This window comes from Cygnus atratus, chromosome 1, assembly GCF_013377495.2.
Source record: "Cygnus atratus isolate AKBS03 ecotype Queensland, Australia chromosome 1, CAtr_DNAZoo_HiC_assembly, whole genome shotgun sequence".
Taxonomy (NCBI): Eukaryota; Metazoa; Chordata; class Aves; order Anseriformes; family Anatidae; genus Cygnus; species Cygnus atratus.
Genome location: NC_066362.1, coordinates 190,428,025 through 190,445,469, shown reverse-complemented (window position 1 = coordinate 190,445,469; position 17,445 = coordinate 190,428,025). Strand labels below are relative to the sequence as shown.

Below are 17,445 nucleotides of genomic sequence, written 5' to 3'. Positions count from 1 at the left end.
TGCTGTGGTCTAGTGTTACCGACTTTCTTGGAAATAGATATGTATTTGGATGTAAGTAGTAGATAAGCATTCAGATAAACCTTCTTTTGTGGGTCCTTGGTTTCTTTGTCTTGTTTCACCTTTCTATTCCATTTATAACGACGTATATCCTCAAGTAGCACGTTGCTGCTTGAGTAGTAGAGAGAGAATTTATTGTCTGCCACATTACACATAATGGCTTTTAAGGCTAGAAGCAGTACTGGGTTCTTGCTGTTCAGCACCTTTTCAAGATTAAACAGGTATGAAATACATTGAGTGTGTGTGGGATACATGTCAGTATGGCTGTCCTAAAGCTTCTACACTGTCAACGTTATGATTTTGATTTGCCATGGATAGCTGTGCCAAGTGCTGCTTATTCCCCTGTGAGTAATCTTGAAAACGCGAGGTGCTTGGTGTGGATACTCTTCCATTCAAGATTGATGTTGAATAGAATCAAGTTTGAGATTGATCCTGAATTTTGATGCTGTTCATGCATATGAGGGAGCAATTCTCAGCACTGGTTGATTAGTAAGACCAAAAGAAGAGGCTGTGTTAAATAAAGGTATTCAGGTGTTCCTGGAAGTGTCAGATGGAAACCAGATGTCAGCATTCATATGCGAAGTTGATGGCTGCAGTACAGTTAAGATATTCAGGAGGTACTGAAGCTTGCATGTTCCTACCTGTCACTTCTCAGTAAGCTTTAGTTTGTGTTTAAATACTTTCTCCTCTGAATAAAAACAACTTACTGATTCAGCTGCTTCAAAATGTTTCTTTCACTGCATAGCTCTTGCCATCTTACTGTTTTTAGTTGCTGTCTCTGCTGGAATGCAGGTCTTTGCATGCATATGCTTTTCTCCTCAATTTCTTGAAACGTGTGACAAACACGTTTTGGATGCTGTATAGTGAATTTTAGTGAGTTTCTTACAGATTTGAAAATCTGGGGAAAAAATGGAATTTTAGGCAGCTCCAAACCTGCTGGAAAATAAATTCTTCTGGAATATTATCCTTAGGCTGAAGTAATGAGATCTTAGGCTTTTGTAATGATGATACTTGGACTGTAGGCTTGTAAATCTAATCTGTCAAAACTGAGTATCCTGTCCCTGAAAATTCTTACCTGCGATTGAGAAACAGCAACATGAACACATTGATGGGTTACTGTAAAATGTTGTTTGGACTCTTGGTTAATCTTTATAACTAACTTGAATAATATTTTAAGAAAGACTCTTGTTTTACTTTGTTGTGTATATTTGCACTTAAGTTTAGCTCAAAGTACGCAAGTATGTTGAACTCCGTAGCATGATTTGTGTGTTAAGCTGGTTGACTAATTAGTCATTGTGGCCTCAATGTAGTATGTTAGGTTTGCTTACAAATTTCCAATACCCTACTGATTGTGATCAGTAGATACACGTTTTAATTTAGTATTCACTCACTTCATTGTCAAATGGCACGTGCATTTTGGAGCAAGCGTGTTTTACTCAGTATGGGATGTGTTTGCTGTCAGAGTCAGCCAGTTGTGGCTTTCAATTTCCTCTCACTATCCTATCCACTGAAGTGGTCTTGACCAACCTTGTTACAGTCTGGCACAGCTGCTAGTGTTGTGCAGAGAATTTGTTTTGGGGAACTGATGTGGCTGGAGAGGACTTTTGGAGGAAAGTCTTTATTAGCTGGATCAGCTTTTGTCTGGTTATGAGTGTGGTAGCATCATGAAATGAGCCTGTGAACCTAATCACCAGGTGGACCTTCAGTAATGTTACAGCTTTTGGTAAGGTCAAACCTGTAAAAGTTGACAGTAACTCAGGGCCACCATGTATGAGGCATATTTTTGCCTAACATGCTAGGATTGTTGGCTAGATACCCCTCGGGAAGGATATAAGGAGAAAGCACAAAAATGCTGAATGTTTATAGTAAGGCTGTTCCACAGAAATGATCTTATTGTGTGGTTGTCTGCGGTAACGGAGCTCTATATCCGATGACTCAGAAGGGCCCTTCAACCCTCCCCAACCTGGGTTTCTGCTCACATAGGTAGCTGGCTGTCCATACACACTATATTTTATTCACTACATAAATTGAGACTGGTCTGCAGTAGCAGCATTCAGATTTAGCTTACAGCTGGTTTAAATAGCAACCCTTTAAAGTATATTGGATTACTTCTGCTCTTCTAGTGCTTTCAGTCTTCCTCTGTGGGTATGGTTGGGCTATTACACTCTCTTGATTGCAGTGTAAAACAGCCACTTAAAAGTGATTTTTAATTGGAATGGTTTACTTTATTTTGGGGTGACTGGTGGCACACATTTGGTCAGCCGGGGAGGTTCAGTTGATGGTTCATACCATGGTGTGTAGGTTGCATCTATTTGTGTAGGGGATTTAATGGTCCTGAGTTATAGCAAGAAGTTACAGCATCCTGCTAAGCTAGTGAAACAGCTTCTTCGTAGCTGTATACAGTCAGTCGTCACAATAGACTGAGGTTTTGATAATTAGACTTATAAAAAATCAAGGTAATGAAAAGTGAATTTCTGTGGTATTGTGGTTGGAAGGAAGGGTATGAACTCCAGGAAGTAGCTGAGTTGAGGAATTCAAATGAAGTTATGGTCAAAGAAACATCAAGGTAAGGAATTAATCAGTAGAACCATACAGCATCACAGAACATTGAGATGTATTCAGATTAATCTTGTAGCTCCTTATTTTGCTTAAATATTGATTTTTTTTTTTTTTTTTCTTCCCCTCCCCTAAAGTCAACCTAACAGCCATAGGCGCCAAAATTCAGATGTGGATAAGTGGTTAAGACTTCCATGAGGCTAGTGACATCTCCTGTACATCTAATAATGATGTTATTCCTCTACTAGGTTAAAGTAATTACTATGTTAGGTTAGTAGACAGTTCGGTAATCTGGTTGCAGCAGCAATATCTAGGGATAGAAGCTTGGCAGTTAAAGCACAATTTTTCTGCAGGTGTGTTCTCGATTTTCAGCATCTGGCTGGCTAAGTACTTCTGTAGTTGCTTTTCAACTACTGTGTTTAATGGTCATCAGTGTATTTATTTCCAGGTTTGCCCAATCCTTATTTTAACTGGTTGCATTTCTGGCCTCTAGCATTCTGTCATGGCGGTGCTCACAGTTGAGAGTAAAAAAAAAAATCTTTCCTGCACAATAGATTATTAAATCTACATAGTTATTTCACAGGGTGTCTTTGTGTACAATGAGACACCGGGCATAGCTCTCTATTTATCTTCTGCATTCGTTTTTTTTTTTTTCCCCTGAGTTATCTTCCTTTGTTTGTGTCTTCCAAAAAATAAAGCTTTTCTTTAGTATAAATTCTTCAGCATCTCACCTGTTTTTCTATTTCTCTGAAAAGGGGGTGACCTGAAAATCTCATAATTTAAAAAACAAACAAAAAACACCTCCCACCCCCAACCATCGTTCACCAGCATCTTCCTTATAGTGACAGGCATCTTCTGTATTGTTGATTCTTTGTTTAGAAAGTCTTAACATACTTGGTTTTTTCCTCTTTGGTCATTGATGGTTGAGTAGATTTGGTTTGAAAGAGTGGATCTTTGACTTCCAGTTCAGAAGAATCACTGTGTGTGTTGTTACTCTTTTCTCCCTGTTCACTGTCATGTTTTTATCACAAGTGAATTTTGCCTATCGTTCAGCACTGTGATACTCTTCTGCTTTCAGATGCTGTGAATAATTTTGCACGATTAGGAAAATGTCCCTGTGGTAGTCTCCATCTCTTATGGTTGATTTATGAATGTTGACCTGTATTATTTTATTTTGGGACCCCATTAATAACTCCTCTTTATTGAGATAACAGCAAGCAATACATAATACTTCTTTCTCTTCAAATAATTGCAAATCCTCGTGAGGACCCTATCTTGAATCTAATTATGGATAATTTCTACTGCAGTCTTTAGTGAGAAATGTGTTTGAATGTCTTCGGAAATCTTGAGTGCTGTATACTGGTTTAATTAGGCTTGGTCAATGAGCATGTGAACCCTGCAGAAGACCTCTACAGTAGTCCTGTGAGATGTTAAATTCCTCTTGCAAAATCCCTGTTAATTCTTTCCCCTTACACTGTATTTTTCCTTAGTGTATTTATTCAGCCGTAGTTTCCATCAGTCTGTCTAGTGATGGATATAGGACTGTAATCTGTAATTATCTGGGTAATTATCACCTTCTGTTTAAGTAATTGGTTGCAGATAGGTAAATACAAAATTGCCGACTGTCTTTAGAAGTCGTAAAAGAATGTCATGTGGCCCTAGTGATTTGTTCTAAAATTCTCTTCTGTTAGCACTTTGATAGGATGTCTTTCCTCTGACTTGACCCCTAGAAAGAGAGCTTTGATGTAGTCTTCCCTGATCTTTTCCTTCCTGAATGTCAGTGCTAACACCTTATTCTGTGTTTTCTGCTGTGGTTCAGGTTTCTCAGGTACTCTTTTTATTTTGGAAAATTGTACTGTTGTATAAGAATAGGTATGTTAGGCAAACCTTTGCTCTGACGTAGCTCAGTGGCCTGTCTTAAGCCATGCTTAGCAAAAGGTAAAGAATAGGGTAAGCATGTGTGAGACTTCCCTCCTAGTACAATTACAGCATCTTTTTTATCTCAGAGACTTTTTGATAGTAGTCCTTATGGTTTTGGGGGTCATTTTAGATTGGTTGTGTACTTTAATATGGTGAGTTTTTAAATAGCCTTCATGCTGTCAAAAAGCTTTTTGTTCTTCTAGCTGCTCCATTTCATTTCCTTCTACTGGGTTCCTCATACTTAGGTTGTTCTTCCTTTTTGAAGATAAGTGGTGAAGTGACAAATTATTTTTTCATTCCTTTGGGAGCTTAAATGTGCTGTTCAGATAATTGCATCTTGACCATGTTGCATGGTGCAGAATTACCAAGTGGTGTTTTTGTTTTTGTTGGTCTCCTAGTTGGTTGCAGTTGGCTGCGTTGCATCTCCATTTCTGTTTTTTTGTCTGCCCTCTTCCCATAGTCTATGCAACAGCACTTGAATTCTTCTGTTCACTGCATGTCTGGCTTTTGCAGTCTCTCTTGCGCCTGTTATCTCATGTGTGCTGTCAAGTGGAAATGATTGATATTATAGCATTAATATGCTGTTTCTTCTATTTTGGGTATAGAATGTAAATGTTAGCACAGTACCTGTTGAGGTAAATAATTTAGTTAAGATATTGTGCTTTCTTGACAGAAAGTAGTACTCTTTCACAGGGGCAAATCAATCATTCTGTTGTTCCTGTGGCGTTTGTACCCTGGTATAGCGCTACCCCTAGGATTTTATTCATCTATTCAGCGTTGAAGATCTCTTAGTTATGTGCTCTCTTATCCTTACAAAGTTTAGAAGCCTAGAAAGGGAAAAAAATTATCTTTTTCCTTTTATATGGAAGCACTTGCACATGCTGGTCTTGGTTTGAGTGTCTGTTTCAAGTGCCCTGCTTTGATGTTGTTTTGGTGGGGTTTCAGCGATTCCTTTTGATTGCCATGACTTTGATCCAGGGCTTCATAACCATGACTGTGTTCTTCCATACCTGTCACCTGCATCCCAGGTGTAATTAATGGCACCCAGCAAAGGCTTTTAAACTCCAGATTTTGGTTAGTTAATCACTTTTAGGTATACCCTCCCCCCACTCCAAAATTTCTTCAATTTCCAATAAATTTAAAACTATTCTATTATTCAGCTGTGGAATTAAGACTTGGCTTATGAAGCATTGCTTGGCTGGCTGTCTTAAAAGCTGTCATATCTGTCACTTTTTTCTAGAGAAATGCCCAAATTTTGCCTTTTATTTCTTCAGCAATTAAGTCTTGAATGTAGCCATGGGATTGTAATTTATTTCAGCATGAACACTTCTTATACATGAGTGATGTAATCTAATTTAAAAGGAGGACATGCAAAGCCTGGCTCAGGAAGGGCTGGTGTATATTGGTAGTGCCCATGTTTCCATCCAGCTGTAATTGTGGTGCCTGTGTGCTGCCACAAAGCCTTGAGCTCACTGCACAGCAGAACTGAACATACATTGCCTGCAGACTAGGCCTCACCAGTCTCTGTTATTTTTTTTATTTTTTATTCTTCTCTCTAGAGTCTAAAAAATTCATCCAGTGATCAGTCTAATGAATCTTAGAGGTTTTAGCTATCGTGCTTCTACAGTAGCAGTGGGAGTTGCTTAACAAGTTACGAAGTGTGGAGTTTTTCCTCTTTTCCCATTCTAAGTCTATACTTTTCACCTGGTAGATTATTACTTTTTTGGTATTTTTCATTTAGAAATAATTGACCACAACATTGCCTGTGTAGTCACTGAGTTTCTCCTCAATATTGGCATTTATAGAGCACTAGCTATCTCACTTTGCAAGTTTTTTAAAACTTTTTTTTTTTTTTCTGAGTCTTGCAGAGTTAGAAGCTGATATTTGTGAGGAAATACGTGCAGGTGTTACTGTCCACTAACAATTAAGCACACAAGTTTTTCTTACTTTTATGTCATACCTGTGTCATACCATACTATTGTACAGGTCACAAAACCCTTTAAAGATCCTGTGTGGAAAAAACAAGTATGTTTAGGCAAAAAGATATCTTTCAGGCTATGTTATAATACATGGACTTACCTCTGCAGTATATTATGTGCAAATCTACCTTTTTACTGAGCATCTGTAAAAATAGGAATAGCAAAGGTTTGAGTCAGACCTGAGGTATAGTCTTGGCATATTCTCATTTCCTCTTTGCTCCCATCTGTTCAGGTATATGTACAACTTTATTGAAAGCTTTATATGCTTGATATGCTTTTCTCCTTGTTGAGAAAGAAAATATATGAAATAAAACTGGGAAACTTTAAGAATCAATGAACTGAATACATGCTTTTCAGCAAAAGCTGAAATGTAGGGAAATCTAACTTCTGAATTATTCAGCCCTAGAGGGAAAAAAAGATAGGTAAAAGAGAATATTAGATTAAATTAATCTTCAGTGTAACTGACTGATTTCCAGGGAGGTACAAGCCAACTGCGTTGATAATTTTTTTGTAAGAAAACTCTTCATTCCAACTGAATGTTACCTTTATTACAGTTCAAATGCTCTTACATAATGGCATTTGGCTGTAAGGCTACCATATGAAGGAATTAAAAGGTGGTTGCCTCTCTTCTAGGATTAATCTGGTTCACAGCTTTGCTGTTTGGATTCTGGTTTGCCAGCTTCAGTTAATGGACATGAGGGCTTGAATAATGTTATACATGCTTAGAAGAATTTTTGTGCTTTATTCCCTTAGGCCTCTTTGTTTTCTGGGGATTTTAAGGGCTGTCCTCAAACACTATACAAGTTGATACTGTATTGTAAAAATGCTGCCAAGCTTGGTAAACCTAATGACTGTTGCAAAACCTGAGGAATAAATACAGTCTCGAGCTATGAACATTTTCAGTCCATTGTGAATGGTCATATGCGTTAATATAAGCTATGGATGCCTGAACTTGTGCTCAGTATTACTGCAGTGTGTATATACAATTTGAAAATGATTAGCAATGTAGGGTTTGTGTTGCACTGTAAGATTGATTTGCAGTATGCATTCTGTAATTTTCCTTTTGCCGTGTCTGAATTTTAATGTTGTATATTCTGCTACAGGACATTGGGAAAGTTGACACCATAAAAAGCAAAGAAACTTATCAGTTCTTTTGTCAATAGCTTGGTTTGCTTGAACCATTTCTTTTATGTTCTATTACAGATAGACTTTTTAATTCTAGTGTTTGATTATGTAATTGCAGCTATGTCTGTCTCTTAACAGACATTGTACTTTTTTCATGTGCCTATAAAGCACTGAACAAAAGATTCTGGAAATGTGGCATCATAGATTGGAAAATGTAGAATAAATAGTCCTGTTGCTGCTTTACTCATGGCAATATTTGTCTAGACTAACATTCTCTATTGGCATGGAACAACAGTGCTAAAAGTCAGGTTTGAACTTAAACTGCGAATTCAGCTTAATGAACAGAGTTGGTACAAGAGGTCTGAGATGCAGAAACTGTTTGAGGTATCTAACATTTGTTTCAACCCTGTTTCAGAAAACTGATTTTACAGAAGGCAGCAAGTTGATACAAGAAGAGCAGGTTCCCCACAGGAAAGGAAATAAAAGGTCTTGGAGCAACGTATTAAGGTAAAGAGATTGCAGTGGATTTCTGGATGGGTAAGTATTGATGAGTGGGATATTTCAACTTCCTCTATACACCTTCCTTTTATAAAGGATTTATAAAAAATGCATGGAAAGCTGCTTCTAGCTTTTCGCAAAAGCTCAGTGATAGCATGCATTAGTGTATACTCGCAGACATACCCCGTCATGTTATTTTTGTGTGTTTCTTGTATATATGAAGATCACCTTGGTATTCACATATTACTAACTTTTTTTAGTACAAAATTTTTTTTAGAGATTTTAATTCCTTTAACACTAATTACTTATTTGGAATTACAGGTACAGAAATTAAATATCCAGGTTGCCTTTTATCAGTTTTGAATTCATGGTAAAATAGACAATTATAAACAGGAGATTCCCCAGACTGAACGATCACTAAATGCAAACAGAAATCCACGAGCAAGGTAGCTGTTGGGAGGGAGCCTGAAGAAACATTGCTTGCTGTTAGAGAGAAAGGAGATAAAAGCTGTTGAAAGCTGCAGTGGGACTTGAGGTAGTAAGTAAGGACCTCAGATGAGCCACATCTGATAGTGGCTAGAAATGAGTAGTTGCTGTGCACCCTCAGTAATGTATCTATTCTCATTGCGTGCAGCAGTTTCATATCTGTTTTCCTTTTCTGCCCGTTACACTGAGGCCATGTAAGGAGCTCTGGCTGTATGGCGGTGGGGAAACATCAGTTGAATTTCAAAGTTATTAATATGCAAAATGATTTTGCTTCTGCTTTTTTTTCTTTTTATTGGCTGGGTGCTAGTTTGTGTGTTGATCTGGCTTCAGTCTTTTATTGTATAAATCTGTTAATGTTGTAACTTTGTAACATTTCTAATAGCAATGAAATTTAATAGGAATTCAAATTTTCTTTCTGCTTGTCTAAATCTTGATCTTGTTTTGCAATCTAGCAAAAACAGTGTTATGGGATCACTGTGTGTGTATGTGGGTAGAAGGAGTCCCTCAGGAGAGGGACTGAGAAATGAAGATTTTATAATAAATACCAACAGAAATTCAGTTTCTGGCGTGTGTGTATTTTCTGTTAAACATAACGTGTAGCTATTAGTGGGAAATACTAGGAATGGCAGTATCTCTTGCTAGTACAGGATTAGAAAGTTAATGAATGTTAAGGTACTCAGAAGAGCATAGATAAACTTTTTTGTGTGTGTGTGATCCCGTATAGGAAGAAAACAAAGTAAAAGCTGAAACTATTAATTCTGTAGTTTTTTTGGAACTGTTACTGGAAAGTTACATCTTTCTCTGAAGCTGGGTATGTTTTGTCTTGTTTTGCTTTTCCTCAAATAGCAGATCTGCAATGGACGCAAGTTCTCTGGGAGGATTAGAACTGTCTGAACATACTCCTGGTCTACTAGGGAATACCGCCATGGCAGCTGGTCTTGCAAATGTAGGAAATACATTTGGAGGTCCACCTAGTTCTTTAGTTTCTAGACCTAGTAAATTCCAAAACTCGCCTATAGAAGATGATGATGATGTAGTTTTTATTGAACCTATACAACCTCCTCAAAATTCTACATCACTGATAACAGAACAAAGGAACGCTGCGTTTACATCATCCAAAAATGATGAACTTCAAGGGGAAGATTGCAAAATGCTTCCTCCTCCAAAAGACTTAAATTCGCAAAAGGGGAGCATAAGTGAAACTATTATTATTGATGATGAAGAAGATATTGAAACAAATCAAGGACAAGAGAAGAATGCTTCCAGTTTTAATGAACGAAGACTTCCAGAGTGTAAAAATAGAACCAACGATATGGATTTCTCAGCTTCCAGTTTTTCAAGAAGTAAGGTAAATTCAGGAATAGGTGGTAGTGGTATAACCACAGAACCAGACTCTGAAATTCAGATTGCTAATGTTACCACATTAGAAACACGTGCTGTGAGCTCTGTGAGTGATGGTCATTTAGAAAATACTGAAGGGCGTGACATGAACTTAATGATTACACATGTAACATCACTGCAGAATGCCAACTTGGGAGATGTTTCTAACGGACTGCAGTCAAGTAATTTTGGTGTTAATATGCAAACATACACCCCATCTTTAACTTCACAGACCAAGACTGGTGTAGGACCTTTCAATCCTGGTAGAATGAGTGTGGCTGGAGATGTATTTCAAAATGGAGAATCTGTGACTCATCATAATCCTGGTAAGTTACAATTCTGATTATTTTCTTAAAATGTGAAAATACATAATAGAATGTTTGATTTTTTTTTTTTGGCAATTGAACTGCTTTAGTTTATTAGTTTAATTCTTGTGGAAGATCTTGGTTCTCTTCATTCCTATGACAGCCTTATCTGTGACTCTAGAATAAAACATGCTTGATAACATGATATGTTGCGTAGGTACAGTATCCCAGTTTAGCAGGTAGTGATGCTTTTAGATGTCTTGAGACGTAAATATTTTTATCTAAAGAGCAAAGCTTTCTTTATGACTTCAGTGTGTCCCTTTAATTTGCACAAAAAAAGGTAAGTGTATCTATGTAACTTTTATACCTTTTTGTGTGGTTCTATAACTAGTATAATGCATCAAAATTATTTAAATAAGATTTATTTTACAGATCTGTTGTTGTGCCATCTGAATATAATTTGACATGCAAAAAAATGAATTTGAAAGTCTGATCTTAAGTCAAAAGTTGTTAACTGTCATAATGCATTCCATACTGAGAGGTTCTCAGTATTTACAGTGCTTAACAAAATGGGATACAACTTGTAGACTTGCATATTCCTGCAGTAAGTTATATGCACATCATAAGTGCTATTTTGTCAGCTGTGATAATATGCATTTGTCTTATACACTTACATTTATGAGTTGGCTGTTTTTGTTCTGTATCTGTGTAAATTACAGTATATTGTCTCGTGTTTTAGCAAGTAAACAGGTCTTGCTAAAAATAACATGGGGCAGTTGTGAACTGTTTTCTTGAATTGCTATTCTATAGAACTTAAGCTTTCACATTTAAGCTTTTAACTTAAAATCTTTCAAGTTTGTATACTGATACTCCGCTGTCCCATTGGGATAGAAGTGGGAGTGAGGAGGGAGAATTACCACTTTTGCAAAAGATTTGGCTTCAGACTAGTTAGGGTCATTTTAAAAGGAAAATTTAAAACAATTAAAATCCAGATGCAATAGGCACTTATTAATTCACAATTTCTTAACTTGCTAATATGCTGATTAAAACATATGGACTTTCTGCCTACTTTTCAAGAAATATTTAAGTAGTATAGTTCTTCAGTTTGGTGATACATCACCAAATACGTTTTTGCAAAAGTGATAATATCTTCTGTGTTGTACTATGGAAATGCCAGTATTGAAACTAAACCTTTAAATCAGATGTTATATTATGTTATTTTTGTTGTATTCATCTTAAAACTAACTTCAAGATTTGACTTTTGAAGTTGAAATTTGGGAAACATTTGTAGTCTGGATGTCTCACTGAATAACTTAGAAATTCATCTTTTAAAACTAATACTATCACTATTGATAGTTGATTCCTCAGACATGGAGTATGATTATAGTGCCACCACAGATGTTGTTGAAGTAGTTGTGGACGAGAACTTAAAGTTTTTGTAGTATTTGTTACCTTAAAATAGTGTTGTTGTTCCCCTCCCTCCCCTTTTTTTTTTAAGGGAAAGTACTTATGAAGAAAATTAGCATGTACTTTTCCTGAGAAAGGGTATGAGCGATTTATTTCAAGGTGTGCAAATGCAGGGTTTTATTTCTTATGCCTGTGGTCTCTGTATGTGAATATTTATAAAGAGCAGTAGGCTCAAAAGGAAACAGGAAGGGCTGGCACAGGTAAAAAGGAAGGAGAAAAATGCAACGTGAGAGAGAAATGAGAAAAATGACCAGGAACATGGAAAAAAAGGAGGAGAGAAGAGGGAAGACAGCTATAGTGGGAGTGTCTTTTATTCAAGAAAAAGCCTGGAAAATGGTAGGTTTGGGTCATTTACAGTTTTTATCTACTTATAGACATGTACAGGAAAGATTTTCAAGATAAGTATTTCAATTTTATTTTTTTCCCTAGAAGTTGCCTTCTTTTCTTCTAGGGACTGTGCGTGTGCTTGTCAGCAGAAGTATCAATGTCTGCAAATGCTTGAAGGGAGGGTGCAGAGGGGATGGAGCCAGGCTCTGCTCAGTGGTGCCCAGTGCCAGGACAGGAGGCTTTGGGCACAGCCGGGCACCCAGGAGGAGGCTCCCTCTGAGCACCAGGCAGCACTTCTGTGCTGGGCGGGTGACGGAGCCCTGGCACAGGCTGCCCAGAGAGGCTGTGGGGTCTCCTCCTTGGGCATCTCCAAAAGCCGCCTGGACGTGGTCCTGGGCAGCCTGCTCTGGGTGTCCCTGCTTGAGCAGGAGGTTTGGACTAGATGCATTCCTGAGGTCTCTTCCAACCTCAGCCATTCTGTGATCCTGTGATTTTTGTTTGCTTCCTGTATGGAGGATTTGAAGTCTTGAAGATGAAAACCAAGAGCATTATTTTTCCTGATCCTTATTATTAAAGGAACAAGGACATGTGATATCTACATATTAGAAAAATAGTATATCAAATCTGTTGCTAGTGAGGCTCCTCAAAAATCCGCTGTATGTGGTGACAAATGCATTATAGGTTGTTTGGAAGATTTCTTCTGGATTAGCGTTAGTCTGCTTCCCTGAGCGAAGTGCCTCAACTATGTGGGAAGAGGTAGGTAAATAACAGCGAACTTTGTGTCCCACACATTAATTCAAAACCTAATGTCTCCAGTAAGCACTATAGTATATATTTCATGTGCTTTTAGGATAAAATTTAGGTTTTGTTTCTCGGAATGGAATCCAGTTCTTGTGCATCAAAACTGCTCCAAGAGCAGAACCAACACAGTAAATTGAGGGCTGCGATTTAGAATTGTCCTTATCTGAACTAGGTGATTAATGCAGAGGTAGTTGAGTATGTTTCACGAGCTGCATACCTCTACAAAGCTTTACAAACACCTTTCCCTTCACCCCTGCCCCAAGTTGTGCTGATAGTTTCTTCAGCTTCGTTAAATAAATAAATAAAAATTTAAAGGCATCGTTTCACTGAGCCTTTTTTTTCTTTCAAGATGGCTCTACAGATGAATGTATTGGGTGTGACTGAGGGTAAGGAATAATTTCATAGCAGTTTAAAGCAGGAACAAATGAAAAAGAATGGGAACACCCTGAACAGCCATTATAGTTAAGAAATTGAACATGAAACTGTATGGTCTCATAAATGTGACCATTAGAGGAGCCAGTTGCAGATAGAAACCTGAAGGATGAAGACATAAGGGCAATGGGGCATGGAAACTGATCAGGAATCAGCTAAGGAAGTGTGACACTTCTCAGTTCAAGGACATGAAAGACAGATTTTAGAGGTCTTTTGTAGAGCATGCAAAGTGGAGGAGGAAGCATGGTTAAAATGAAATGTGAGGAAAAGTCATGAGATAAAAATGTTATGAATGAAGGTGTGATATGGAAAAAGTAAAAGCGAAAAAAAAGGAAAAGCAATAAGATATATGTTCTTGTGACATGTTTGTGGAAGGAGGAATGCAACAAGATGTCAACTAGGGGAGGCCTTTTGAAGCGTAAGATAATAAGCAAATACTAAAATCATCTTAAAGAGGTGCTAGGGAGTCATGATAAAAGTTTCAAACCCAAATGGGCCTAGCAAGTGTATGTTTCGGTGAGTGGAAGTGGAGTGCTTAACTAGAACTACAAGCACATGTAATTTTACAGCACATGCTACATGTTCCTGATAGAGGAGATACAAACTGTATTCCCACTTGAAACCTCTTTCTACAAGGAGAATCTGAAAATATTTTGCGGTATTAAGGTGCTGTCAGGATACAAACAGCTGTCTGAGGTAGTTCACGTAACAGTATAGAAAAATTTGAAGAGGGCACTCAGGTGAATTTTAACTTGAGCACTGTGCTAACATAACTTAGATAGTCAGTGTAGAGACTTGTGCTTTAAAAAGTAAACATGTTTAATGGTTTAAATAGGAATGTGTTTTGTTCTGTTTCCTTTCTCTCTTCTCCCCACCTCTTTGTTCCAGCCCTTCTCTTTACCCTCAAGCATTGCAACAAGTTGATTTCCAACTTCTATTATATGTCTGAGAAATAGGACATCCTTGACAGCTGCCAAGTCACATTGGGAAATGATTTCCACTTGTTGAAGAATGTCTGTTTGTTGCTGTAACAAGAGTTCTTGAAAATTTGTCACAAAATTTTTTTAAAGCTTGGCAGTAAAATAATAAAACCCTTTGTGAAAAAAATACTTTAAAAAAAAAAAAAGATACCTTCTCCTCATACAATTTAATGAATGATTATGAACTGAGATAATGTCCCTTAATTACAAGTTATGGGCAGTTACTAGAGTCTGTAGGTTAAGGTTTTGTTGTGTGAAGTTTTAGGATTTGAAATAATTTTTATTTGATTGTTAATGCTAGTTTAATAACATTGCAGGAACATACTGAAGTAGGATATTGAAGTAGCTACTGCAGTAGGACATTAAAGGCTTCACAGTTTTTATTTAGCTACATTTATTTACAGTAAATTCAGTATAAACTTAAAAATAGTAGCACAAGTACTACCAAATACAGTTGTAGCTGTGCAGGTGAAATGGTAAGCAGTAGTGAGATACTGTTGTAAGTGATTGGAATAACAGGCTTGAAAGGTAAGTCCCAAGTGCTTTGATGGTGCTTGGGGTAGCTGATACATGCTTTTGGAAACGTGTGTAAATGGTTTATTGTAGTGGAAAGAAGTTCCTATTCAGGTTTTCTTTCATACTTACATAATATATCATTCTTGGCATCCTTCAGAAGCTCAAAGTTCCTGAATTGTGGTGATAGTTGTTTAAAATGAAAGTTTACATTCCAAGAAAAAGCCTAGAAATTCAATTTTATTGAAGGGCTGTATTGTTTGTTTTCTTTTTCGTTAGAACTATATTTTCTGGTCCAAACTAGGTTATTGAACATATAATTTAACAGAAGCATGTGATGTTTCTAGGTGCATTTTTTTTCAATAGCAAATTTTACTTAAGTTCTTGTTACGCAAGTTGTTCTGCAAAATGTTATACTATAAAGGATTGGCTAGAAGTGACATAGTTACATAGTAGTCTATTGTACAAAAATGCAAGTAGAGGGCTAGTCAAGTCTGGAACACAAGGACATGGAATTGTGAATGTAATGAAGACTCATTTTTTGGGTGTGTTGGTTTCTTCTGAGGAAGACTTGAAACAGTCATGACTTTGCCATCTTGTAGATTAAATGGTACTCGCTGCATTGAGAAGGTTAAAAACAAACTCGTGCAATAACCAGTGACATAGATGCAGACCCCAGATGTGGACCCACTCTGCTTGACTTTGACTGCAGTACAGCTCTCTTGTCTGGAGACTAGACTAAAAGACTAGTGGGGGGAACTCCAAATCAAGGATTTATTACTGAGGCTAAACACATCAATTGCTAAAAGCTTGCTTTAGAACAAAATAACTAATGAAATTCCTAACATTTCATGGTTTTATAGATACATTTGAGAAGTTTGTATCTCAAACATTGGTTTTGAAATTCTGTGTTCTCTGTTGGTCTCTCTTTTTAATTGCAGTTGGTAATTGCAGTTTTGTTTGTCTGGAGATACAATTACCAGTTTGCAAACACAGTGCAAGTGAATTGAGGTCTGCAAAACTTGTCTCAAGGTGTAGAATGGGACCATCCTGAGACTTAATTGATGTTCTGAAGCTTTCTGCAACAGTGGAGAGTGGTACAATGAAACTGCATTTTATTTTAAACTTCAAATTCTAAAATACCGTCTACCTTCTGTTGTCAGTTCCAATAAAAAAAATAATCTATGGATATTATTCTCTATATATGTACGTTTGTTCACTTAACCTTTTTTTTTTTTTTTTTACCTGAAGATTCTTGGATATCCCAGTCAGCTTCATTCCCTAGGAATCAGAAGCAACCAGGTGTGGATTCTTTGTCACCAGTAGCATCACTTCCTAAACAGATTTTCCAGCCTTCTGCTCAGCAGCAGCCTTCTAAACAGGTTAAAGTCACATGTGCAAACTGCAAAAAGCCTTTACAAAAGGGACAGACTGCGTATCAGCGGAAAGGATCAGCTCACCTTTTTTGTTCTACTACCTGCCTCTCATCATTCTCACACAAACCCACTCCAAAGAAACTTTGTGTTATGTGCAGAAAGTAAGGGATTTTTTTATTTTGTTTCATATTAGCAGCTAAATCCAGTAATACTTGAGATTCTCATGCATTTATGAGAATTGCTCTATTAATGATATAAAATGTCTATTCAAGTGCTTTATATAGTGTCAGTTTAATGTTTGGAAATGAATTCACTGTGTACACTGTAAGAAACTAAGTCTATCAGTGTTCAAGTTCAGACTAGGGCAGATTTTCTATGAAAGGTAAACACTAAAAATTGTAGATTTTTTTTAAGACAAGGTGTCTAGTTACATCCCATGCCAAGATACATTCCTTAGATACAATATTTATCATTAAAAAAGTGGACCTTGTGTTACATAAAAAGCTTTCATTTTGATAGCAAAAGATAGAAAATCAGGAGATCTAAAATGGGGTAGGAACTAAAAGCAGCTGGAGCTTATGGGAGTTCTTCCACTGTTTGTAGTGTGTAGGGAAGAGGTGCTTTGGGCTTGTCCCATAGAATAGGTGCAACTATGGCAACATTTGAAGTTGAAAATAACTTGAGCAGATAGTAGAAGAGTGACAAGCATACTTTTAAGAGGCTTACTCTAAATTATTGGATAGGCTTGCCTTGCAATTTTTCATTATTTCCAAAACTTAAAATTGCCAAAGAAATATCTTCCATAATTTTACTCTTGTAGTGTTAGGTGTACAAACTAGCCGTGCTATCTTGTTCTTTTGGTGTACTGATAACTGAGGTATTTGTACTTTCTTGTGTGTATTTTTTTCTTTCAGAAAAGTCCCTCAGTCTAGTACACCCCGCACTGACACTGATTAAATGATGAATTCTTACTGAACTTAAAAAAGGCTTGCACTAAAGGCTGCCTTTATGCCTTTATTAATATATGTTTTAGAGAGGATTATTTCTGCTTAATCACAGATTTAAACTGGTAAAAGTTTTACATTAATATGCAATGAGTTGGATGAATGGCTTGTATCCAGATCTCTCTCTTTTTTTCTTTCTCTTGAGATTCAGTAAAATTAAACTATAGAAAGTATTTATATCCTGCATTTTCTTACCTTGGTACACTGTAAATACCTCAGATTTAACATTTTTAGCTCTT

General features: G+C 36.9%; 1 protein-coding gene across 18 annotated transcripts in view; it reads left to right on the top strand.

The window, feature by feature from the left end:
* The window catches only part of ZMYM2 (zinc finger MYM-type containing 2), a 91,056-nt gene that overhangs the window by 11,732 nt on the left and 61,879 nt on the right, over positions 1 to 17,445 (top strand). For 8 of the 18 annotated variants that reach the window (XR_007707823.1, XM_035542742.2, XM_035542733.2 and 5 more), the window contains 3 exons: positions 8,053 to 8,174; positions 9,468 to 10,327; positions 16,078 to 16,363. Coding sequence is in view for 17 of the 18 variants with exons in the window: in XM_035542742.2 (XP_035398635.1) it covers positions 9,478 to 10,327; positions 16,078 to 16,363 (1,136 nt within the window). In the remaining variant the exon portion in view is untranslated. The remainder of the gene's footprint in view (positions 1 to 8,052; positions 8,175 to 9,467; positions 10,328 to 16,077; positions 16,364 to 17,445) is intronic. The other 10 variants (XM_035542749.2, XM_035542765.2, XM_035542748.2 and 7 more) reach the window with 6 other exon arrangements.